The sequence below is a fragment of the Pan troglodytes genome, chromosome 2, assembly GCF_028858775.2.
Source record: "Pan troglodytes isolate AG18354 chromosome 2, NHGRI_mPanTro3-v2.0_pri, whole genome shotgun sequence".
Lineage (NCBI taxonomy): Eukaryota > Metazoa > Chordata > Mammalia > Primates > Hominidae > Pan > Pan troglodytes.
In genome coordinates this window covers 135,674,718-135,700,435 of record NC_086015.1, presented here as the reverse complement: position 1 = coordinate 135,700,435, position 25,718 = coordinate 135,674,718, and the positions used below count along the sequence as shown (strand labels likewise).

Genomic DNA, 25,718 nt, shown 5'->3' with positions numbered 1-25,718 from the left:
GGGTACAGGGGCAGAGAACATTAATTTCTCTACTTCTATGTAACTACTTCATTTTAAAAAGAGAAGAAAGAAATTTCATTTATGAACATGGAATCTTCTTACCAATGCTTCTGTAAGAAGTTCTGTTCTGTGCTCTGTAGAAAATTTTAAAGTTTCTGACTTTTTTCCACTGCCTTTACGAAATGTGAGGTTGAACTCCGTTCCTTGTCCTTTTCCAACAGGGCTGATGCTGCAAATGTCTCCATAAGGCCACTTAAAAAAAAAAAAAATTTTGACTGGTGCTACTATAATACAGTAAAATGTAATGCTTATTTTTGTCACTTTAATTTCATAATCACTGATTAAATCAGCAAAATTTTATAAAATAGAGTCTAGAAATTGTCTTACAGTAATTCTGTAAAAAATTCTTTTAAAGGTTTTTAGTCAGAAAAATCCAATATGTATTCCTATTTTAATGACATTAATCCAAAGAAATTAAAATTAAAAAGTGACAAGAACTGGGAAGTGAAATTTTATGATTACTTAAAAATTTGTTAAAAAGTTTGTGAAACTTGCCTAATTTGGAATTAAAATAGGCCAGAATATCTTTGAATATGTTTACTTATAAATGTTCAGGTTACTCTTGCCTTTATAAACACATAATCCTACTCCCATGACGAGTATTTTACACTAACTGGACTCATGACTTATATATGCTTTTATTACAGTAAAAAGTATAAGCCTTTATAAATTATAGAGAACTAAATTACTAATTTTACATAAAGGAGGTGGCCACAACTAATAGTAACATCAAGTTATACCCTTGAGAGCCTAGAAATAAGCATATTCTCCCCCTCCCGTTTATTTATTATTTATTTTTGGTCCCCAAATCAGAGTATTACGTAAGCACATCAATCTCTTTCTGATTTGACATTTCTATCTTCAAGTACTGATTTAAGGGAGGGTAATGGTCACAGCCTGGCTTTTAAAATTCAAAGGGAGTTCATACAAACACCTAACAGCTTCTAACAGGATTACCTGATTTGTTACTTCTAAGGTATTGGGATTATATGTAGTAATCGCATGAGTTCCAACTGAAAAGACACGCTTATACCTACAAAGGAAAACAAGTGCTTAAATTTAGTTTTAAACAAAAAGATATTTTATAAGAAAATATATATAACACAAAACAAACAGTTCAATACATAGAAATGTGTTAGTTGATTAATGGTGACTAAATATAGCTTAGTTATATATTCTCACCTTTTTAAACATTCTAAAATGTTATTTTTATTAAAACCCACCCACTCATTTTACTGTGAACTATTAAGATATCTAAGTAGAAAAGTATGATTTACATGCAAGCAATCTTGTGTGTTGTTAGTATAAATTAAGTTGGCAAAGCATCAGCTGAGGATGCTGAAAGATCCTAAATGGGAAAGTTTTATTAAAAAAAAAAAAACACTGCATATCAATGCTTTCAAAATACCCTTACAACAAAGCCATATGGAAAGGAAGGAAAAGCTATGGCCTGGGGCAACTGGTCAGTCACAGCCATATCCTGGAATCTTAATAGTTTCTACTTAAGCAACTACCTATTACATCTCAGTGTTGCAATTTTATAGAAGTAGGAAGCCTACACCACAAACAAGCAGTTTTCACTTCTCACTTCATTTCCTTTCAAGCAACATATTTGAAGGAGAAAAAACATTTGGGTATCAGTAATCCTTCAAAAGAGAGAGGAATTCATAATCATAAAAGGAAATTGAATTAGAAAAACTTATTTAAAGCAAAATAATTAGTCTTTGGAAATAAAATATTAAAATGGATAAAACATTAGTATATATAAAACAAAATTAAGGAAAACAAAGACTTCACACAACCAAAAGTTTTTTAAAATGCTGTATATAACTCTATGCTGACAAATTTGAAAATCAACCCTTCAATATAAGAATAAATCAACCCTTATATTGAAGAATTTAAGAAAGCTGCAAAGAATTACATCCTCCAAAAGCACCAGGCTCAAATGATTTCAAGACAGAAGAAACCTGGGGACCAAGTAACTCCCATGCTCCTTAAATTGTTGCCGAAAACTGAGTAAAAACAGCTTCTCAATTTTTTTAATACAACTAAAATCTGAAAAGACAATACAATAAGAAAAAAACCCACCAATCTATTTTCAAAGCTAATATTAGCAGTAACAATCAAGTCGCATTTTAAAATAGTAATACACCGTGACCAATTAGGTAAACACTTCAATATTAGAAAAATCTATTAACATAATTTGTTATATTTATTGAAATATCTAGTTGTATTTTAATACGAGATTTTTTAAATTATCAAAAATGCTTAAGTTAAATCAAATGTCTTTTTGACATCTACGGAGAGAATCATGTTTTCTTCCTTTGAACTATTAGTATGCTAAAAAGGCATTAATAACTTAAACAAACAGCCATGATCAGACTCAAAGGTAATACAATAAAAGTATTCCCATTAAGATCAAGAGAGATCTTTCACATTTTCATTTTTCTCTTGTCTATTTTTTAAAATCAGTATATTATAAAAATGAGAAAGTATTTCCATTTAGGTAAAAAGGAAATGATAAGATTTTATTAATCTTTACCACATATCCATATACAAAAGTATTGCTACATTGTGTTTTTTTTCTTAACTCTACATGTCTAAAGTGGAGTGAGAAACTAAAGAATTATAGCACTTCCCTCTAACAAAAAAGCAGTCATTTGCTTCTTTTTAAAGTGGAGTGAGGGTTAGGGGACTGGTGAAGTAAACAAGCTATCTAAAGAGCTTAAAAGTTTCAAAACTTCAAAGGCTTAATCAATTAATAGGAACTAAAACAAAGAAATAAGATTTTGCTCAGTCTTTGACTTAAAAGCTGCACAGTGAAATCAAGTGTGTGATAAGAGATGTGAATTCACAAACTATTTTTCAGAATCACCTTGAAAGTCAAACATGAAACTCCTTACAATCCTGAAATAAAACTACAGAATTTGTTTATTTTATTCTGTGAGCAAAAAGTGAAAGAATGCCTGAAATGTTCCAAATGTAACTGCTGGTGCCATGTACAGTCTTAGAAGACTGGCTAAGAAAATATCCTTTTCAATCCTACACCAATCTTCACCACCACACCTAAGCCTCTTCTAATATCTTTCTCATATAATTCTGTCATCTAGATCATACTGTCAAAAGAACTTTGAGATGACAATATTTTAGACCTACATTGTCCAATAAGAAAGACTTTCTGATATGGCAAAATTTCCACTGTCCAATAAGGAACTAGTCCCCAACCTTTTTAGCACCAGGGACTGGCTTTGTGGAAGACAATTTTTCCATGGACAGGGCAGGGGGATGGTTTCAGGATAAAACTGTTCCACCTCAGATCGTCAGGCATGAGTTAGATTCTCATAAGGAGCACACAACCTAGATCCCTCTCATGTGCAGGAGGTGGATGGAGCTCAGGCGGTAATGCTGGCTCGCTTGCCCACCGCCTACCTCCTGCTGTGGGGCCCAGTTCTTAACAGGCCAAAAACCTGGGCTTGGGGGCCCCTGCAATAAGGTAGCAATGAGCAAAGTGTACCTATTGAGCACTTGAAATGTGGCTAAGGCAACTGAATTTTACATTTTATTTAAAGTTAAATAAATAGCCACATGTAGTTAGCGGCTACCATATTGGAGAGATCACATTCTGGATCCTTCAGCAAAAGGATCCTGGAGTTGTATGCATGCTAGACCCAGCAGAGTACTGTCATAACTAGTAAACACGGAGCTATCTTTAAGCCATCCTAAGAAAGCTATTAAAAAAAGAAAATTCCTAAGAGAACTCCTTTCCCCTCCGCACTCCCTTCCTTAAGTACTCCCCATGCCGCTCCTCTTTTTAGAGTGGCTGTTGAACTTCCGCTTAAGGATGGGGCAAATATTTCTATGTCATTTAAGACATCTTTTTAAGCAAGCTTGAACTTCCAAAGATTACCAAAAAAGCCTCCCTGGATAACAAAGCTAAACTTTCAATGATTTTCTAAAAAGCCCCCTTAGATAACAGATTTAGAGATGAAAATCTCTAAAATGTCTCACATGTATAGAATATTAGTCACAACATTTACAGCTAAAAGATTTTTGCCAGCAAAGCACAATGACTCACACCTGTAATCCCAGCACTTTGGGAGGCCGAGGCAGGAGGATCACTTGAGGTCAGGAATTTGAGACCAGCCTGGCCAACATGGCGAAAACCCATCTCTACTAAAAATACAAAAATTAGCCAGGCATGATGGTGGGTGCCTGTAATCCCGGCTACTCAGGAGGCTGAGGCAGGAGAATTGCTTGAACCCAGGAGGCAGAGGCTGCAGTGAGCCAAGATCATACCACTGTATTCCAGCCTAGATGAGACTCCATCTCAAAAAAAATAAATAAAAGATTTTTATCTTTTACTAAGTCAACAGTGTCCCAAGTCAAAGAAGAGACAAAGACTCCACGGATTCAGGGAGGCACAAGTCTTCTTCTTTGAGGCTAACTCCTACCATAGTACCCAGCATTGACTACAGTAGATACCCCAATAAATGCTTAATAGCTAAATAAAACAATCTATCCAAAAATATGTCAACATACAAATCTATGACCTATTAGCCTGCTCTTGCCTTTAAAGCAGAATGTCAGACAGCAAGTAATTTTACACCAATTTTTAAATTCATAGTATAACATCAGAAAAAAGACCTTTGCCCCCAACTGAAAAATTAATATTCATATTGACTTTACCTACTGCACCTGTTTTCTTTTTATTCAGGCACTAAACTTACATCATTAAATGCCTACAAGAAGTAGGCATTTCTTAAGTTATCACAACTCACAAGCTTATTGTAATACAACAGCTTATTAAGAAACATAACTTATGTTACCATTAGGTATAATGTTATTTAGAATCAGGAAACAAATGCTGCTTAAAGAAATACAAGTGTTTGAGGCGACTGCTTTATCTGTGGGGCATTTTACTCCCCTGCAATTGGTGACAAAGAAAAAGAAAAAAAAATGTTGTGCTGATGATAGTACTGGTGGAGATAAGATCATCTGAACAGGAAAACCACTGAGGCAAAAGCTGGGGATGTAATCAAGTTTTGGATTTGATAAGGTGATGCTTATATTTTTTAACAGACAGATTAAACATATTAATTTACATCAAAACACTTCTAAATTATTTTAATTCCTGAAAATAAAAATGTTACAGCATTCTTAAGTTTTCTAGTTCTTATGAATACTGCTTTCCTCTTTTAAACAATTTTTGTGGCCGGGTGCAGTGGCTCACGCCTGTAATCTCAGCACATCGAGAGGCCGAGGCGGGAGGATCACTTGAGCCCCAAGACCAGCCTGGGCAAGATGGCAGACCCCATCTTGAAAAAGACACACACACAAAAAAACCAACAATTTTTTAAACCATGTTTTTTTTTTTTTTTAACATATGGTATTTTATAGCATGATTTTTTTTTACATATGGTATTTTGTAGCATGTTTTTTTTTACATAAGGTATTTTATAACAAGATTTTTTTACATGTTTAGGCAAAAAAAAAAAAAAAAAAAACCAATGTGTTAGGTCAGATACTCTATTAGGTACTATAATGGATTAAATGAGTATCTGACACTGTGCTGGGTTCAATAATATGACAGTGAATAGGAGTCCTTTAAAGACTCAGTTTCCTCCCAACATTTTACTAGTTATCTAATTCAAACATCTGAAATAAACTTCAAAGTAATAAGAGCTAAGATTCTTGTCATTGTCTCAAAGTTAATTTCTGACTCGAATATTTAACTAGCTTCTATCAATCAGGCATGTAAAATAGTGTCAACAGAGATACTACAAAAATACTAGTCACCATCATAACATCTATTATATTCTTCTGCACAGAAAATCCATGTAATTCAGTATTATAATAGAGAAAATTCAACATTTTTGTAAACTGAGAAAGTTTACGTTTACTATAAAATAATGGTTCTCAAATTCTTGACGTCGGAAAATTTTTGTGTACCTGTATTACTTCTAAAGTTCAAGATCCTCAATCCCTTCAGTGGAGAATCTACGCCAACAGGCTTCAAAGAAGCCAAACAGAGCTAATCAAAGTTAGAAGACAGCTTTTATGTTACACACTCTAGATCTCATAACACACAGCATAAACCTTTACAATACTGTAGGCAAGGTTGGCTAGTTATAATTGTTCACTACTGGCTGATGCAAGGAAACTAACATATCTTAACTGAAAGCAATTCTATTCATGTCCCGGTATTGTAGATATTGACAACTGTTCCCTAGAAGTAAGCCAACATCTACTTCCCCACAAATTTTACCTGCTGGCCCAAGTTCTGTCTTTCAGCTGCACACAGAGCATACCTAATTCTTCTGCCAGTCAGACCTTCCATTCGAATTCTTTTTCCTAGGCTGAATATCCTAGTTCCCTTGGCCATTTTAAAACAAGTTTTGGCCACCAATTTCTTGAAGCCTTTAGGATACTCATGGAACCCAAGATTTTTCCTTTTATCATTAAAAGCTTGAGAATCCAGTAACTTGAACTAAAATTTGAGTCCATCTAATAATGAAATTAAGGATAACTGACCTACAACATTTCTTAGGAGATTAATGGTCAGCATTGGTAAAGGAGGCACTACAGCTTAATGGTTAAGCACACCAACTCGAGCCACATTGCCTGGACTACTCACTAGCTGTGTTTTCTCTGATAACTTCCTTAACTTCTCTAAGCTTTGGTTTCCTCGACTGAAAGATATGGATAATACATACAGTCATGCGTTGCTTAACAATGGGAATCGATTCTGAGAATCTGTCATTAGGTGACTTCATCATTATGTGACTATCACAGATTTCTTCCCAAAATTCTCTATGTAAATTACTAGTTTTGTACTTACACAAACCTAGATAGTATAGCCTACTACACTCCTAGGCTACATGGTATAGCTTATTGCTCCTAGTGTACGTTACCGTACCTAATACTGTAAGCAGCTGTAACATAATGGTAAATATCTGTGTATCTAAACATATGGGATCATCATATATGCAGTCCATCATTGATGGAAATGTTATGTAGTACATGACTGTATATCTACTTCACAATGTGAGAAAAGAAATAATCCATGTAAAGTACTTGGCACTTATGTGCCTGGCTAATGAGTACAACAGTCAATAAATGTTAGCTATTCCTATTGCTATTATTCCACTAGTTGACTAACGGAGAGTGGGGAATCCCAAAACTCCAGTAGAATAACTGAACAAATTATAATTAGTATATTTATGTTTTAAAGTAGCCATAACTGCTTTTTTTGAGATGGAATCTAGCTCCATTGCCCAGGATGGAGTGTAGCGGCGTAATCTCAGCTCACTGCAACCTCCGCCTCCTGGGTTCAAGCAATTCTCCCATCTCAGCCTCCTGAGTAGCTGGAACTACAGGCCTGCGCCACCACACCAGATAATTTTTGTGTTTTTAGTAGAGATGGGATTTCACAATGTTGGCCAGGCTGATTTTGAACTCCTGACCTCAAGTGATCCTCCAGCCTTGGCCTCCCAAAGTGCTGGGATTATAGTCGTGAGCCACTGCGCCCGGCCCATGACTGCTTTAGTGTATTCATATTCAAAACAAAGAACAAAATTAATGGGCAAACTGACTGTTCATCTGGTTGTATTGCCAGGATACTCTGTAGTGGAAACTTGACTTGAAACATCAGTTTCACCAAGGAGGGCTCATTCAGATAAAAAGTTGTACTCCTCAGAAAAGAAAAAGAAGAAATGGATAAGACATACTCTGCAAATATCTGTCCTAAAAGCTCAGTAAGAGCTTTAGAAGAAATAAAAGGGCATCCCATGAAATGTAATATTTTAAGGCCTTAAATTCCATGATGCAATGTCCGTATCTTTTCCAGCTCAGATGGAGCTAGCTTTGAACACAACATTTTGTGAAAAACATAAGATTCCGATAAAGGAGATGTGATCCAATTTGCAATTCTAGGTAAGAGATGTTCAAGTCCCAGGTTGCCTGATGATAGTCACAAAAAATTAGACAAAGAAAACACAAAAGAATTAAGGACAGCTCATCTGAGTTTTAAAGACTGGCAGGGTCAAGAGCGAGGGGAAAAAAAAAAAAACAAAAAAAACCCCTCAGGATTCCTGGAGGTTATGAGGATGGGTGAGGTGTGTAAATGCCAGGCAGCAAAAGAAAAAGATATCTTTTCTCTTGTAGAACTCCATTCCTACATATAAGAAAGGTATTAGAAATTCACTAGCTTCCCTTTGTCTCAGCACTTCTCTCAATTTCCTGTATCCAGTTATTACAGAGACTATGAATGTAGTGAGCTTCTGTTATTAAATTTCATAGACCGATCATTACATATCCTAATGCACTGAGGTGAAAATCCTGTTTAGATACCAAAATGATACTCTAAATTCACAGCATTTCCTACAATTAATGTATGCAATATTAAGGTGATCCACAGGTAGATTTTACTTATAAATTTTTATCCAGAAAAAATTGAGAACCTGTACCTTGAATATCACTCTGAAGTTTTTCCATAGTGAATCTGCACTTCTGCTTTAACTGAAACATCTGAACTTTCCTTCCTCTCTGAAATGGCTTACTTAGGCCAAAACAGAAATTTTTCTCCTTCATGAAAGAAAAGTGCCTTTTCCCCCCTGAATCTACTCTCCTTTTCTTGCTCCTCCCAGAATAAACATATAATTAAATTATGTCTATACAAGTTGGAAAAATGAAAAGCGCAGAAGAAGCTACTTTGCCAGCTAAGGCATCCATACCGATGATGAACAGACCTAAATAAAGGCATTCAGCAGCTATAAAGTGAGGTAATAATGAAAACTACTACAAAGGTAACAGAAATGGGTCACACAAATATCTTCAAGGGGAATACCTGGACAGGTTATCTTTAATTTTGGCATATGAAGAGAAGAATCTTTACTTCCACAATCAATAACATCTTTCTGAAATGCTGGGGCTAGGTTAGCAACACGGAAATAGGCATGGAGTCTCTTAAAACTGAGGCCCTAAATCCCAAAAATCACAAAAAATTTGTTGTACGTAGACATGTTTCTAGAGACAAGGTTCAATTAACTATTCTGAAACAACAGAAAATTTTAATGTTGGCCATTTATTTTTTACATTAACACTGCTGAGGAGTACTTTAAACCTAGATTAGAATTGGCCATATAAAATAGGTAAGTATAATAAAAAGTCTCAGTGCCATTTAATAATGTATATAACCCAATGAAATGATAACTATCACCATCTGGAAAATGTAAACTCTCTCAGGGAGAAGTTAAGATTCAAGGTGTATACACTGAAATCAACAGAACACTGTTGAAAGAAATTTTAAAAGATGTAAATAAATGAAAACACATGTTCATGAATCAGAAGACAATGCTGTTAAGATGGCAATACTCCACTAATGGATCTACAGATTCAATGTAATGCCTACCAAACTGTCAGCTGCCTTTTTTTTTTTTTTTTTTTGAGACACGGTCTTACTCTGTCGCCCAGGCTGGAGTACAGTGGCATGATCTCTGTTCACTGCAGTCTCCGCCTCCAGGGTTCAAGCAATTCTCCCACTGCAGCTTCCCAAGTAGGTAGGACTAAAGGGGAGTGCCGCCATGCTCAACTAATTTTTGTACTTTTTGATAGAGACAGGATTTCATCATGCTGGTCAGGCCGGGCAGCTGTCTTTTAAAAAAAAATTAACAACTGACTCTAAAATTCATATGGAAATGCAAGAGACCAGGAATACCCAAAATAATACTGAAAAATAAAATTCAGAGACTCGTATTTCTAAGTTTCAAAACAGCACGAAGCTATAATAATCAAGACAATATGGTACTGGCGTAAGGTTAGGCATACAGGATCAACAGAACAGAATTATGAGTCCAGGAAAAAACTAAACAGTCATGGTAAACTGATTTTTGACAAGGGTGTCGAAACAATTCAAGTGGAAAGAACAGTTTTTTCAACAAATGATGCTGGCACAACTGGATATTCACATGCAAAGGAATGAATTTAGAACCCTACTTCACACCAAATACAAAAATTAACGCAATTAAAGCTATACAGCTCTTAGAAGAAAACAAAGAAGTAAATCTTTGCTAGCTTGGGTTAGGTAATGGCTTTTTAGATTACCAAAAGCACAAATGGCAAAAGAAACAATTGATAAATTGGATTTCATCAAATTAAAAGCTTTGTGCTCCAAACAATACCATCAAGAAAGTAAAAAAATCTGAAGAATTGGAGAAAATATTTGCAAATCATATACACAGAACTTTTATTCAGAATATATAAAGAACTCTCACAATTCAGTAATAAGACAACCTAATTTAAAAGTGAATAAATGACTTGGCTGAGCGCAGTGGCTCACACCTGCAATCCCTGTACTTTGGGAGGCTGAGGCGGGCGGATTACTTGAGGTCAGGAGTTTGAGACCAGCCTGGCCAACATGGTGAAACCCTGTCTCTACTAAAAATACAAAAATTAGCTAGGCGTGGTGGCATGTGCCTGTAATCCCAGCTACTAGGGAGACTGAGGCAGGAGAATTGCTTGAACCCATGAGGCAGAGGTTGCAGTGAGCCGAGATCAGCACTCCAGCCTGGGCAACAGAGTGAGACTCTGTCTCAAAAAGAAAAAAAAAAAAAGTAAAATAAAAAAAATTTTTTTAGTTACAGTGAATAAATGATTTCAATAGATTATTCCATCAAAGAAGATACACAAATGACCTACAAACACAAGAAAAGATACCCAACATCATGAATCACTAGGGAAAGGAAATCAAAACTACAATGAGAAGCTACTTCGTACCTACACTAGGATGGCTAAAATAAAAAAGACAGTAAGTGTTGATAAGGATATGGAGCATTTGGGACTCAGACATTGAAGGTGGAAATGTAAAATGCTGCAGCTACTTTGGAAAACAGTTTGGCTGTTCATCAAAAAGTTAAACAGAGTTACCACATAACCCACCAATTCCACTCTTAGGTATATACACAAAACAACTGGAAATATGGAAACATTCACAGTGGCATTATTCATAATAGTAAAAGAGTAATAACAACACAAATGTCCATCAGTTGATGAATGGATAAACAAAATGTAGTATATCCATACAACAGATTATATGACATTAATGAAATGAAGTACTGACATGCTATAATATAGACGACCTTGAAAACATTATGCTTAATGGAAGAAGTCGGTCAGAAAATACAGCATTTTGTATCATTCTATTTATATAAGATGTTCCAAATAGACAAATCCAGAGACAGGAAGTAGATTAACGCCTGCCAAAAGAGGGGGAAAAAGGGAGTTAACTGCTGATTTGTAACGCAGTGTTTAGAGGAAGTTTTTTGCAGGGAAGGTGAGGTGATGAAAGTGTTCTCAAAACAGTGATGATGGTTTACAACTTTATGAATACACTAAAATCCACTGAATTGTATACTTTAGAAGGGTGAATTTTATGGTATATAAGTTACGCCTTAAAGCTGTTATAAAAACAAAACCAAGTCTCAAGGCCTAAAAGAATTACGCTAAGAGCACACAAACAGTTGTACTCTGAATTATTACGAGGAAAAAAGAGGATTGTTAAGTCTTAGTCACTACTCTAAGAACATTACCAAAAATTTTGATGATCACAGTTACTTACAAGCTCACAAATCGAAAAGCATTGCAGTAAGTTTGTTCTTTAGAATGTATCAGTATGTTATAATCATATTAAAAACGGAAGTTATATTATGATGACCAAAGTAATCTACCACTTGAGGAAAAAATAAGGATTATTTAAAGATACACTTTTCTAAGGTTGATTCAAAGAACTAAAATGACTCATACTACCCTGGATATGCCACTTTTCTCCCTGACTTCACTCACTGAAACTAACTAGCGGGAAAAAAAATGAGAGACAAGTATTCTAAAGGGTAACAATTATTCTAATTTAGGAGTTCATACAATTGAGCTATTAGACAACAAAATCAAATATTCAAATCTTCCAAAATTATAGGCAGTTTGCTAATGCAAACCAGAAATACTAGACAGCTCAGATGTATACCACATCCTAAGAAGTTACCACTCCAGTGACTAAAAAATGAAAAGTTGAGAGAAGAAACACTTACTGGCTTTGTGCATGTGTCACATTTTACCTTGTGGCACGATTCAGAATAATGTGGTCACTGATTTGTAAAAGTGTGACACACTCATTTTACTTATTACTGATCAAAGGGACCAGAGACTAAACTTTTGTAATGGTCAACAGATGCCATTCACTGAATATTCAATATATTTAAGGCATAATTTTAAAACTTTCATACATGCCATATCACTTCATTTAATCCTTACAAAAATCTGAAGGGTAGGAATTACCATCCATCTTACAGACAGGAAACAGAAGCACTTACAGTTTGGTCTGACTAGGAAGCTACTAAAAAATGCCATCACTCCCTCCCAAAGAAAATATATTAAACCCAATTTTTAAATTTCATTACAGGCCTAAAAAAAGGTTAGACTTCACTAGAATGGCATATTTTCTCTGACAGTCAAACGGATATGAAAATGTTGGCTACAGACAGGTTAGTCTCCGGGTAACAAAGATGTAGGGTTAACACTCTGCTACTACTATATAACCTCATCATTAATTGATAGCATACAAGAGCGTGGATTAACTGGTTTACTTTCCTTTTAACTGTCACTTTTAATTCTTACCAAACTCCTTCCCAAGAAAGATACTGAAAATTGGAAATGTCAAAAGAAAAAAAAATACATGTAGCATTTACATTTATAATATGCACGTTTTTCAGAAGAGAAGGGCTGTATAGCCTGAGTTGTGCAGTATTATTCAAGATTATGAAACAGAGTAATGTTTAAAATATTTTATAGAAGCACAGAAAAAAAAACCCAACAAGAATACTTACTTCCCCCTCCATGAATGTTTTGTTGTGTAGAAACATGCCAGATCCTTATTTTCCCTAATTATGTTCATTTTGTGCTCAAACCTGGAAGATAAAAATATGAGGGCACTTAGTACATGTTACATATCTTTAATCTTTCCAAGATTCCCCTAAGAAAGGTAGCAAGATCGCTCTCTCACTTTCACAGCCTGCCGTATATCCTTTACAAGACCATAAGGTTTTTTGTTTTTTTGTTTTTTTTTTTGAGATGGAGTCTCGCTCTGCCGCCCAGGCTGGAGTGCAGTGGCACGATCTCTGCTCACTGCAAGCTCCGCCTCCTGGGTTCATGCCATTCTCCTGCCTCAGTCTCCCAAGTAGCTGGGACTACAGGTGCCCGCCACCACGCCCGGCTAATTTTTTTGTTTTTTGTTTTTGTTTTTGAGATGGAGTCTCGCACTGTCGCCCAGGCTGGAGTGCAGTGGCGCGATCTCGGCTCACTGCAAGCTCCGCCTCCCGCGTTCACGCCATTCTCCTTCCTCAGCCTCCAGAGTAGCTGGGACTACAGACGCCTGCCACCACGCCCAGCTAATTTTTTGTATTTTTAGTAGAGACGGGATTTCACTGTAGCGAGGATGGTCTCGATCTCCTGACCTCATGATCCTCCCGCCTCGGCCTCCCAAAGTGCTGGGATTACAGGCATGAGCCACAGCGCCTGGTCAAGACCATAAGGTTTTTAAAGACAGGGACTGGTCTATTCAACTCTTTATCATAACCTTTAGCACCATATTGTGATTGTCCAACTCTCTCCCACACTGGACTGTGTTTCTTGAGGACCAGAAATGACCTCTATCAACATCCCCAGTGTACAGAATTTTTAAAATGTCAAATAAATAAAGCTTTAAATCTGACATTGCCAAATAATGCCATGGCACACAATGGATACCTAAACACATTTTCCAAGAGTCAAACCAATTCCAAAAGTTTTTTGGTGAGCTACTAAGTGCTGGCCATTTTGCTGACACTACCACTTCAAAGGGGACCTACTATAAATAAGGCAATTTAAAAATAATTTTCTCGCTGGCACAGTGGCTCATGCCTATAACCCCAGCCATTCTGAGGCTGAGGTGGGAGGATCGCTTGAGACCAGGAGTTTGAGACCAGCCTAGACAACATAGTGAGACGTTCTCTCTCAAAAAATAAAAGTTAACAGGGCATGGTAGCATATGCCTACACTCCTAGCTACTTTTCAGAAGAGAAGGGCTGAATAGCACTATTGAGTAGTGTGGTATTATTCTGAGGCTGAGGTGGGAGGATCACTTAAACCCAGGAGTATGAGGCTACCCTGAGCTATGATTGTGCCACTGTACTCCAGCCTGAGTGACAGAGTGAGATTCTGTTTCTAAAAATAAAACAATTTCCTCATTATAAAAGTGATATAGGTCCACAGTAAGAAATCTAAAATGTTCAGAAAGCAAATCATCATTCGTCCTTGTATCTGAAGATAATCATTTTAGCCTTCCTTTTTATATTTAGAAAAATCCTTAAACAAGATTGCCATTTGTACTGCTTAACCTGTTTGCAAAGAATGTTAACCTTTCCCCATGTAATTATTCTATAAGAAAATTATTTTTAAGGTTATATGCTATTCCACTTTATGAATATTCCAGAACAGTGCCACTCAAAGCATAGTTGCAAATGGTTTGTTTCCAAGCCACATCAAGGAAAGTAAAGAAATTGAGATTAAGTGTTTAGAAACTTCTATGGCGGTTTGATTAATGGACTCCTCTGGTTGAACAGGATATAGAACAGATCAAGATTGTTGAATCTGTGTGATGACTCACTCATGGAATCAGCCTCCTAACAGTCACATGCAATGAAACCACATTATGTACAATATTCATTGACTGTAACCTAGTATATAAAATCCAGAATCCATTTATTTCATCTAAAAAAGGTAAACTTAGCTAATTTTACAGGATAAATTGTTGGAACTGGCTGCTAATGAAAGACTGATAGGTTTTGAAAATACTGTATCACTTACTTCATTTTGAATAAAAGTTAAATATGGTTATTTCTTTTGTGACTTAGCTACTTCTCCCTTGCCTTAATAGTTCGAAACGCACTCTAAAAAATATTGTTGAGGCCGGGAGCGGTGGCTCATGCCTGTAATCCTAGCATTTTGGGAGGCTGACGTGGGTGGATCACCTGAGGTCAGAAGTTAGAGACCAGCCTGGCCAACATGGTGAAACCCCATCTCTACTAAAAATACTAAAAAATCAGCCGGGCGTGGTGGCAGACGCCTGTAATCCCAGCTACCCGGGAGGCTGAGGCAGGGGAATCTCTTGAACCCGGGAGGTGGAGGTTGCAGTGCGCCGAGATCACACCACCGCACTCCAGCCTGGGTAACAGAGCAAGACTCTGTCCCCCCCCCAAAAAAAACAAAAACAAAACAAAACAAAAACAAAAACAAAAAAATTGTAGAAAATACACCAAAGTGCTAATACAAACTGAATAGCTGGAATTCTTTAAGCTTGCTTTATACCTTTTTATACTGTGAATACTAAGTCAGCAAGTATTTTTTACATAATTAGAAAAAACTTTTCAGAAAAAAAATTTTTATAACGGCTTGAGACATAATTCACATACCACAAATTCACTCTTTTAAAAAGTATACAATTTGGTGATTTTTAGTATATTTAGAGTTCTGCAACCATCACCACTATTTTCGGAACACTTGCATCACCCCAGTAAGAAACTCTGTTAGCGGTCACCCCCCATTATACCTCAGCCTCAGCACCTAGCAGCCACTAATCTACTTTGTCACTATGGGTTTGCTTATGCTGGTCCATACTGCCAAATAATATTCTGGTATATGGATATACCTATTTTATCCATTCATCAATTGATGGACACGGGTGTTGTTTCTACCTTTTGGCTATTATGAATAATACAACTATGAACAAGCATATATGAGTTTTTGTGTGAACATACATACTCATTTCTCTTAGGTATATACCTGAGTGGTAAAAACATTTTTTTAAAGATACCCTTATTATGAAATTGCTGTCTTCATTCGTCCTGCTTGTTTTTGTATTACCAATTATCGAGAGCCTTTGTACTCTACATAGAACGCTCACCTCCTGGAATATTTATATGGCTTATACCTCTATCTCCTTCAAATCTGTGTTCAAATGTCACCTTTCCAATGATGCCGACCCTAAACATCTTGTTTTAAATTGTAACCACCCTCTTCCTCATTCTACTTAAATTGTAACCACCCTCCTCCTCATTCTACCCTATTCCTCTTACTCCTGTTTTTCCCCCATAGCACTTTCCACATTCTAATGTGCAATTTATTATTCACCTAATTCTACTGGAATATCCAGAGAGAGGTAGTTTTGTCTGTTCAGCTCACTATTGTTTCTACAGAGGCCACAAGAGTGCCTGATACAAAACAGGTGCTCAAAAATAAGTATTTGAGTTAAGGAATAAAATTCAGCAAATACATGGGCAATTCTGATATCTACTTCAAACCTGATGCTCTCACAGGGACTCCCAAATAGGGTTTTGTCAAACCTTCTGGAAAGGCATCAGCAATTCATGCTTTGAAAAATAACAAAAGGAACCACAAGTAACACCAAGTTTAAAGAAGCTTTTATTGTTACCAGAAAGAAGAAATTTCTTACAGTCAACTAACATCTTCCCGCTAGTGAGTATAGGGACAGCTAAATGTAGTCCTGACAGTTGGTATGGTGTTTTGTTTGTCTGTTTCTGGATTTCATACCTGGGATGACCAAAGCACCCAACTAAGATTTATTAAACCCAGTAAGCATTATCCCTGCCTTCTGAATCTTTTGCAGTAAATGATATTGCTGAAAAGAAACCTGGGCAGTATCTCTGAAGACTCACCAAAAAAGGGAGAGAGAGATATATATAGGTGTACAGATATTTTTCCGCTATATAACTGAAGAGTGGAACAATGGAAGAGAAAGGCAGATAGAAAAGGTGAATGGCTGATACTGAAGAATGGGGTTTGTATTCCTAGTCTATAACTTAAGATATTGGAATAACTGACTCTGTACCAAGGGCCTATCTTGGGAAAACTGAGAAACAAGAAAATGTGTTGAGTGGAGACTGGTTGATAAAATTAAGGATCTAAAAATTAAAATGAAAGGCAGAGAAAAATAAAGATTTTTAAATGACAACCATAAAAAACACAGGGCATGACCCAGAAGGAATAAAGATCCCTAATAAACCCATAGGGGGGAATAAGAACAAAATAATCTCATAATAACAAAAGAAATATAAGAATTATTAAATAAGTTTTTAAAATAATTTAAAAAACAAACACCTAAAGAATGACCTCATAGGTACCACTGATTTGGGGTTATAGAACTCCAACAGACCTTTTGGGACATGAATTAAATAACTTTACATCAAGAAGGCTTTTGAAGGTCTATAAACCTGAAGATGATGAAAGCACCAGACTCCAGGAGTCCTTAGATTAGGACAGATAAAAGGAGTATGAGAAGATCTAACACATTAAGATAAAAGTAAACTACCAATGACCTGGCCTATTAGAATAAATATTGTATTCCTGATGCAGATTAGAATGCTGACAGAAAACTAGTGTAGGAGGAAAGTAGCAGTACTTCAGTTCTCTGGAAGCTCATATCATCAGTACAAGTTCCTATGTCCAATATTTGCACACCTGATAATTTTCTGTCTCTAATATTTAAGAAAGCAACAAGTGATGTTTTACTCTGAATCCAATAAAACGCTAGTAAAATGGGCTTTTTATGGAAGAAAATTGCTCCTCTATTTGAAAAGCCTGCCTTCAACTACGTTATATTTATGTAGGGGTATATCTGAGAGGTAAGGGAGGGAAGCGACACCCCACTAACTAGCCAGGTCAACCCCAGAAATAGTGGAATAATTCAATGCTATATTACCATCTGCCTAACCTCAAAATGGAAATCAGGATAATGCTTTTCCATTTTAAAACTCCATTGAAGACTGCCTTTAATAAAGGTGGGGAAGCAAGGTGACTCTAATCTGAAAATTTATGACATGTCCTGAAATTATTAAACAACTTATATTGAATACTCATCACATGTTGGTGTTCAGCCTATGCATTTACCATGCATTTATTTCATTTTGCCCCCATAACAACACTGCAGTACAGGTATGACTCTCATTTTATTGACAAGAAAACTGATAAATCACTTTTCTAAGGTAACACAGCTGGTAAGCGATTGGGCCAGACTTTGGACTAACCTCCTTAACTTCTACAACCTAGGTTCTTAACCTAAACTTTAATACCTTCCCTCAACTTTAAGGAAAAAAAAAAACTTCACCCTGACCATGTAATTACAGATGTATCATTTGACTGCAAATTCCTGGAATAATTCAGAACTAGTTTCAGTTATTATCTTCATCTGGACAGATGATACTTGTTAGAAATAACTTCGAAATCTACAATTTTAAGCAGTAAAACAAATTACCATATTCAACATAGGACAAAAGAAATAAAAGAAGTCTCCAAAGCTGAAATATTCTATCATCTATAAATAAACTTTCAAAATATTTCCTTCTTTATATAAGCTTAAAAAACATTTTTTGGCTGGGCGCCGTAGCTCACGCCTGTAATCCTGGCACTTTGGGAGGCCGAGGTGGACAGATTACAAGGTCAGGAGTTTGAGACCAGCCTGGCTAACATGGTGAAACCCCGTCTCTACTAAAAATACAAAAATTAGCCAGGCGTGGTGGAGAATGCCTGTAATCCCAGCTACTTGGGAGGCTGAGGCAGGAGAATTGTTTGAATCCAGGAGGCAGAGGTTGCAGTGAGCCGAGATGGCACCACTGCGCTCCATCCGGGCTGACAGAGCAGGACTCCGTCTGGGGGGGGTAGGACATTTCTTGACAAAGTGTTCAAAACAAACATACAATGACAAAAATTTGTTACCAATATATGATCTCAGGATACTCTTTAAAGAGAGTTCAATTACTCTAACCAACATCGAGCTTTTAAAATAACCAGATTGGCTAGGCACCATGTCTCATGCCTGTAATCCTAGCACTTTGGGAGGCTACTGTGGGAGGATCACTTGAGTCCAGGAGTTTGAGACCAGCCTGGGCAACATGGCAAGACCCCCATCTCTATTTAAATATAAATTTTAGATGAAAAAAAGATAAGATAACCAGATAAATGAGATCTGAGGCTGAGATCTATTTCCCGGCAGTGTAATATTAGCCCATCCACATTTTCAGGTAAATCTATTTTACATTCTCAGTAAAATCTTAACTACTGTTTGATAAAGTCATTTCAGCCAATGAATGGCAAGTGGTCTGGAAACTGCATTAACTCTTTTAGACCACGAAGATACTTTTAGACATGCAGGTAACTCGCTAATGAAGGTAATGGCAATGCACAAAGATCAGAAAATGTACCAACTATGTATCATTCAAAGTGAGAGGTAGAATAATTTCAAGATAATAATTGGCAAATGAGTGAAGACAAGTCTAGAGGTCCTCCAAGTACAGTAGTCAGGTATCATTCAATCTGGGAAGACCCTGGAATACCTCCCTACGGCACTGATCACAGAGCTGCCATTCCACATGCTATACGTTAACTAGAAACTAGCACAACAGGCTACATTAACATTCCATTAAAGTGATGTTAATAATCTGTTTATTACCAAGATAAAGCTGGAGAATTTTTATAACTGCCATTTACTGGCTGCGTAACTTTGAACAAAAGTTTCTGAATTTATCTGAATTATAGTACGTCTATAAAATAGGAATAACTGTCCCGAAGGGCTATGGTGAGGACTAAATGAGATAACCCAAAAAAAGAAGTCATTTTGGGTAATTCTATTATATCTTATTTTCAAGAACTTACCAGCTCTTGTACCTAATACAGCATTTTGGGGGGAAATTCTATTAAATTACTTGATTTTCTCTAAATCTTTTATTAATTTCAATCCTTCTAGTATGCAATAGATATCACCTAGAATGTTCACCTTCAAAAGTACAGTGTTCTATTGATTTAATCAGCATTCAGTTTTACTTAACCATTCAAAAATAACTATAACAATATATATTTCTTAAACTGAATGATGCACATGAGGGTGCCATTTATTATTGTTACTGTCATTATTTTATTGTTACAATTTATGTTTCCCATAAAATGTTTTTAAAAAGAAAAAAATATTGCTGGGTGCGGTGGCTCACGCCTGTAGTCCCAGCACTTTGGGAGGCCAATGCAGGCAGATCGCTTGAGTCCAGGAGTTCAAGACCAGCCCAGGCAACATGGCAAAACCCTGTCTCTACTAAAAATACAAAAAATTAGCTGGGTGTCATGGCACAGGCCTATAGTCCCAGCTACTTGGGGGGCTGAGGTGAGAGGACCACTTGAGCCTGGGAGGCTGAGGCTGCAGTGAGCAAGCCCTCATCTTGCCACTGCACTCCAGCCTGGGTGACAGAGTCAGACCCTGTCTCAAAAAAAAAAAAAAAAAAAAAAAAATATATATATATACACACACACACACACACACACACACACATATACATACACACACACACGTATATATAAACACCAAGATAATCAGGATAGATGAAATTTTTAAAAATCATCTTGTCAACTATAACCCAACACTTAAGCTTGTCTTTTATTTCAACTTTATTCCTACAAAATACTATTACAAGTCAATCTTATTTACTACATTTTTAATATTCCCCACTTAGGTATTTGAAATTTCTGTTGTTAGAACTGTTTCCTTACATGTATCCAACCTAATATTTTTAAATTTATGTTTGATGGCTACAAATTAACTATGGCTTGAGAAACTTTCAAGGAAAAAAAAAACTTCCCAAAATAAATTTAATCTCCAGTCAATATTTCCTCTGTACATTAATAAGCTCTAAAAGTGATTCAAAAAAATCATCACTTATAGGCAAAAACTCTTAAGCAACCATTGATTTCCACTATTTATGATGAAAAAAATCTGTAAAATTTATAGTATCAGAAGCTCAAGTATCAAGCAGGTAATATCAGTAACAGTCATGTATAAGCACGTGCTATAAACAACCATAAACTGTCCAACTAAAAAATGTAAACAGTTAAATGGGATCTTGAATGAGATCTTGGTAGCAGCTGTATCACTAGCATTTGCCATTCTGCCAGTTGTTTAGAGGCTATTCGAAATAGCAGGAATTTATCTGCTCAAACTAACGTCACTTAAATTTCATCTCCTTCATTCCTGCAATTGTGTTCCATATTTCAAATTCTCAAAGACCCATGATTCTTTCTGATGAGGAAAAATCAAATTTACATGCCTTTTGTAATTAAATTGCATTGAAAGCATCTCCAATTTTTGCGAGTCAGCTTCACTTGTTTTCATGCTATATCCTAAATTACACCACCAAAGAAACTTCTGTTTGTTCTTTTTATAGAACTGTCCTACGGGTTAAAAAGTCAAATTCAGGGCAACACAGGCATTTTGGCTAGATTCACCTCTCTCAATGAATACTACTGCATCATGCTTTCGAACAACACAATATTCTTGCATTCTCTAATTTATTCCTGGCAGTAATACTGGCAAACCATTTAAGATCATTTATGGTTAAAATGAGAATGATCTTTTAGAAGACACATAATTTTGACAGAAAACCACAGGACTTGGGAGTCCAGTGAGAAGAAGCCTACATCAAGTTGACACTAAGAACAAAAGCAAGATGAAGGGACTCAACACCACAGACACTCAAGCCAATTACGGTCAAGCTATAAGCAAAAAAATTCACACACAGCAAAATTAAGTATATACACATGGCTTGTGTTAAGCAAAAACACAAACAGAACACTCATTTAACTAGGGATGAATGAATACACTTAGAAAAAAATACACTAGTGAAAGAAGGATTGGCATTAATCAGGCTAGTCACCTGTTTAAAGCACGTATTTAGCATGATCAACTGTAAGTAATTTTTACACAAATATGACAACTTGCAGAGAACAGGTAAGCTACTAATTTTCCCATTTTGAGTCTGTAAAATGCAAGAACGGAACTTACTTTCATTAGCTCTGCCCTCAAGTAATTAATTAAAAATGTGAATTTGTTTTGAAATGCATAAAAAATAAGATGGATTGATGGAAAGATGGACAGATCTGTGATAAAGCAAGTACAGTAAAATGTTAATGTAAAAACCTTTAGGTGGGCATGTGGGTATCTAATGTAAAGTTCTTTCAACCTGGCTGTAGGTGAAAATGTTTACAATATGTTGGGTGAAAATTCTGGAGTTTGCCTTTTCTGATCAAACTCTCCTACAACAGAAACAATGCTACATTCCAAAACCACACTTAAAATGTAGCAGACATTCACATCATAGGAACTAATTTATGAACGTAATACTTCCTACAGCTATATCTTACCAAAAAGGGAGGGGTAGTAAGGAGAACCATGGAAAGACTAACCTTTTGAAAAAATAACTAATAAGAGTAATAGAGAGAATATCTTATATTGGCTTCTTGAGGATCTAGGTTTGTTTGTAACTGGATTCAAAATCTGAGTAAATCATAGCACTAGATTAGTTTGGTTTCAAACAAACGGTAAAAAATATAAATGGCTAACAGAATGTTAATTTTTACCCAGATTAAATAGCTACAACTAAACTGTTTAGATAGAATGTGCTGTGTACGGGGGAAACTGCCATATGAACTTTAACCCTATTTTTAAATTTTAGCTTCATTTTAATATATGACTCAAGTACAGGTAAAAGCATTTTCTTCTAAACGAACAACAAATCAGTATGTGTAATATGTATGATACCAACAGGAATCTTAAAACAAACCATAAATACATCACAAAGATTTTAGTACCTACCATCTTAGCCTTCCTTAACTTACTGAAGAACCCGATACCTTCAGAGATAGATGTCGTTGAAGAATAAAAAAAGCCAGCGGTAATATCAAATTTCATCTGATAATCGTATCTTCAAATAATTGCCCAGATATTTTAAAGTGAAGTGATTGTACTGTCACATCATAATCAACTTTTAACTGGTTTCACTACCATAGGGTAGCTGAAATAATATGAGATCTCCACCATTGTTTTTAAAAACTTGATTCCTTTCTATTACAAACTGAGTATATATTAATGAAATACAGGGCAAGAAAAATTCAAAAGCAACCCCTAAATCTGAAGAAACACTTAATGGGAGGAGGTGACAAGCATACTTACCATAGCAGTTAATTTTTTTGACCTATTCTATTCAACAGTATAAATCAAGTATTGAAAAGAGACCTGTCTCTTCTATTTCTATCACACGTATGCTCATTTCATCTGAGGGGAATAATTTGTATTTCTAACAAAACAGAAGTTTATCTGTTGTTAAAAAAATTCAAATTTTCTGTGAAAGATGTATTACTATGACCCTTCCCTTTCCAAAGCTTAAAAATGCCTTAAAATACTCACCTGAAAGCTTTCTTTACAGAAACATGTTCACTTAAGCAATGCTTTGAAATCATTGCTATTGATCATTTACATATTTTTAGTTTATACACATTATTGTAACTTTATAGACCTAATTTCTATTTCATTTTATCTTTGAAGCATAACCTGGCTTATGCAAGAACAAACTATACTATTTCTGTAAGGTCTTCAGCTTATCAACTTATTAAGCTTATCAGCTTATTAAGGCACTTAATAATCATGCTCTACTATGGTAAACAGGCCCTGAAATGGGCAAAAGAAATTTTTAGCAGCCATATTTTAACTTGTTGCTGTTTTTCCTATCATTACAGTAAATGCATAATGCGGGACTAAATTTCCTAAGCTTTTAACACATACAACTTGAAGACAGTTTTACAGAAAGCATCCTGAAAACCCAAACACTGTTCTTTTTATACTATTAAAAGACAAAAGTTTAATTTGCTACAATTTCCCCTTCACTCAATACAAAATAGCAAAAACATACATTTCTAGTTTAGTTCTGAAATATCCCTATTATTCCTACCTCTTCTGTAGTGCTTTACAGTTTATAGAACACTACCAAATTATCTTAAAAAAGCAAAGTTTCACTTTTAAAATTAAGCCCATTAGCGCTAAAATTTGGGGGGAAAATGGCTTATCTGCTCTAAGATTTGATAAACATTCAAAATACATTCTGTAGCTTGACTAGAAGTTTGAGGAGAGAAACGCCATAGCCTTAGATGACTAAGGAATACAATAAAAGTGAGAACACCATGTATAAGCGTTTAAATGTATTACAGAATACATGAAATATTAGAGAACATCTCCTCCATTCATAACCTCACCAACCCTTCCATTAAGTTGTGGCAACTAGAGCTGGCAAAAATCAAAGCATCGAAATAATTTTTTTTAAGAGACAGGGTCTTCCTTTGTCACCCAGACTGAAATGCAGCAACACAATCATAGCTCACTGTAATCTCGGTCTCCTGGGTTCAAGCAATCCTCCTGCCTCAGCCTCCCGAGCACACGTCACCACAGCCAGCTAGTTATTTCATTTTTTGATGAGACGGGGTTGCTCAAGCTAGGTTGGAACTCCTGGCCTCGAGTGATCCTCCTGCCTCAGCCTTCCAAGTGCTGGGATTACAAGTGTGATTATTGTGCACCCAGCTAAAATAATTCTGGATTGCTTTAGGGGTTTTGTTTTCTATCTGATAATCAAAATATCAAACTCTTATTAATCCATTGCAAAGAGATATTACCACTGGGCATGTGCTAAATATGTGACTAGGCAGTGTTCTTCTAAGGGCAACTTGAGTGCTTAAACTGTAAAATTCCACTGACTTTAAAGCTCACTCTTTTTCACAAGTAGTCCATGAAAGTACAAGTAAAACTCCCATATGTCGACTATTGAATAAAGAGCATCTGAAAAGAATTACTAGCAAGCTATATGGTTTTATTGACTGAACCACACCTAAATGTACCTTTGCACAGGTAACTATCTTAAATTAGCAAAGATGATCATAACCATGTTGGTTTAAACTATTTGTTACAAAGAAATCTAACTCAGTTACTCTCAAAGGAGTTCCTATGATTAAGAATCACTCCACATAACAAGAAGTGTTATAAATTGGCATATGCTGGGTACGTGAACACTGCTGAAACAGAAAAAATATGTTGAAAACCACTGATTAAAATTTTGAACTAAAGTAATGGTTGGGCTAGGATGCCATCCCATCTGAGGCACTATGACTGGGAGCACTACTAGCATTTAGTGGATGAGACTAGATATTCAACATACATTACAGTCCCAAAGATAAGTACCATCCACACCATACGACTTTCAAGTGTCCAAGTGAGCCAGGTATGGTGGCTCACACCTGTAATCCCAGCATTCTGAGAGGCTGAGGTGGGAGGATTGCTTGAGCTCAGAAGTTTGAGACTAGCCTGGGCAACATAGTGAGACCTCGTCTCTACTAAAAATAATAATAATAAAAAAAAGTTAGCTGGGCACGGCGTGCCTATGGCTCCAGATACTAAGGAGGCTAAGGTGGGAGGATCGCTTGAGCCCAGGAGATCAGGGCTACAGTGAGCTATGATCGTGTCACTGCACTCCAGCCTGGGCAACAGAGTGAGGTCTGAAAAAAAAAAAAAGAAAAAGAAAAAGAAAAAAGTCCAGAAGTCCAAATGGTTAGTTGGTTAGTCATGTAGGCAAAAACCTATTTATAATAAATGAATCCCAGACTCTAATTGTTTTATATATAACTCACCAAGTACATTTTGCAGGGTTTAATATACAGAGATTTTTCCAGGAATGTGGCTACAATGTAAATTAAGAGAT

The 25,718-nt window shown here is 36.0% G+C and overlaps 1 protein-coding gene across 8 annotated transcripts in view; it reads right to left on the bottom strand.

Moving 5' to 3' along the window:
- Positions 1-25,718, bottom strand: part of DNAJC13 (DnaJ heat shock protein family (Hsp40) member C13) — a 119,609-nt gene that overhangs the window by 89,535 nt on the left and 4,356 nt on the right. For 7 of the 8 annotated variants that reach the window (XR_679192.5, XM_009446500.5, XM_516755.8 and 4 more), the window contains exons 2-4: positions 12,936-13,016; positions 1,018-1,093; positions 103-252 (exon numbers count right to left, since the gene is read on the bottom strand). Coding sequence is in view for 7 of the 8 variants with exons in the window: in XM_009446500.5 (XP_009444775.1) it covers positions 103-252; positions 1,018-1,093; positions 12,936-13,003 (294 nt within the window). In the remaining variant the exon portion in view is untranslated. Of the gene's footprint in view, positions 1-102; positions 253-1,017; positions 1,094-11,176; positions 11,196-12,935; positions 13,017-25,718 lie in introns of those variants that run through there. The other variant, XM_024355682.2, reaches the window with a different exon arrangement.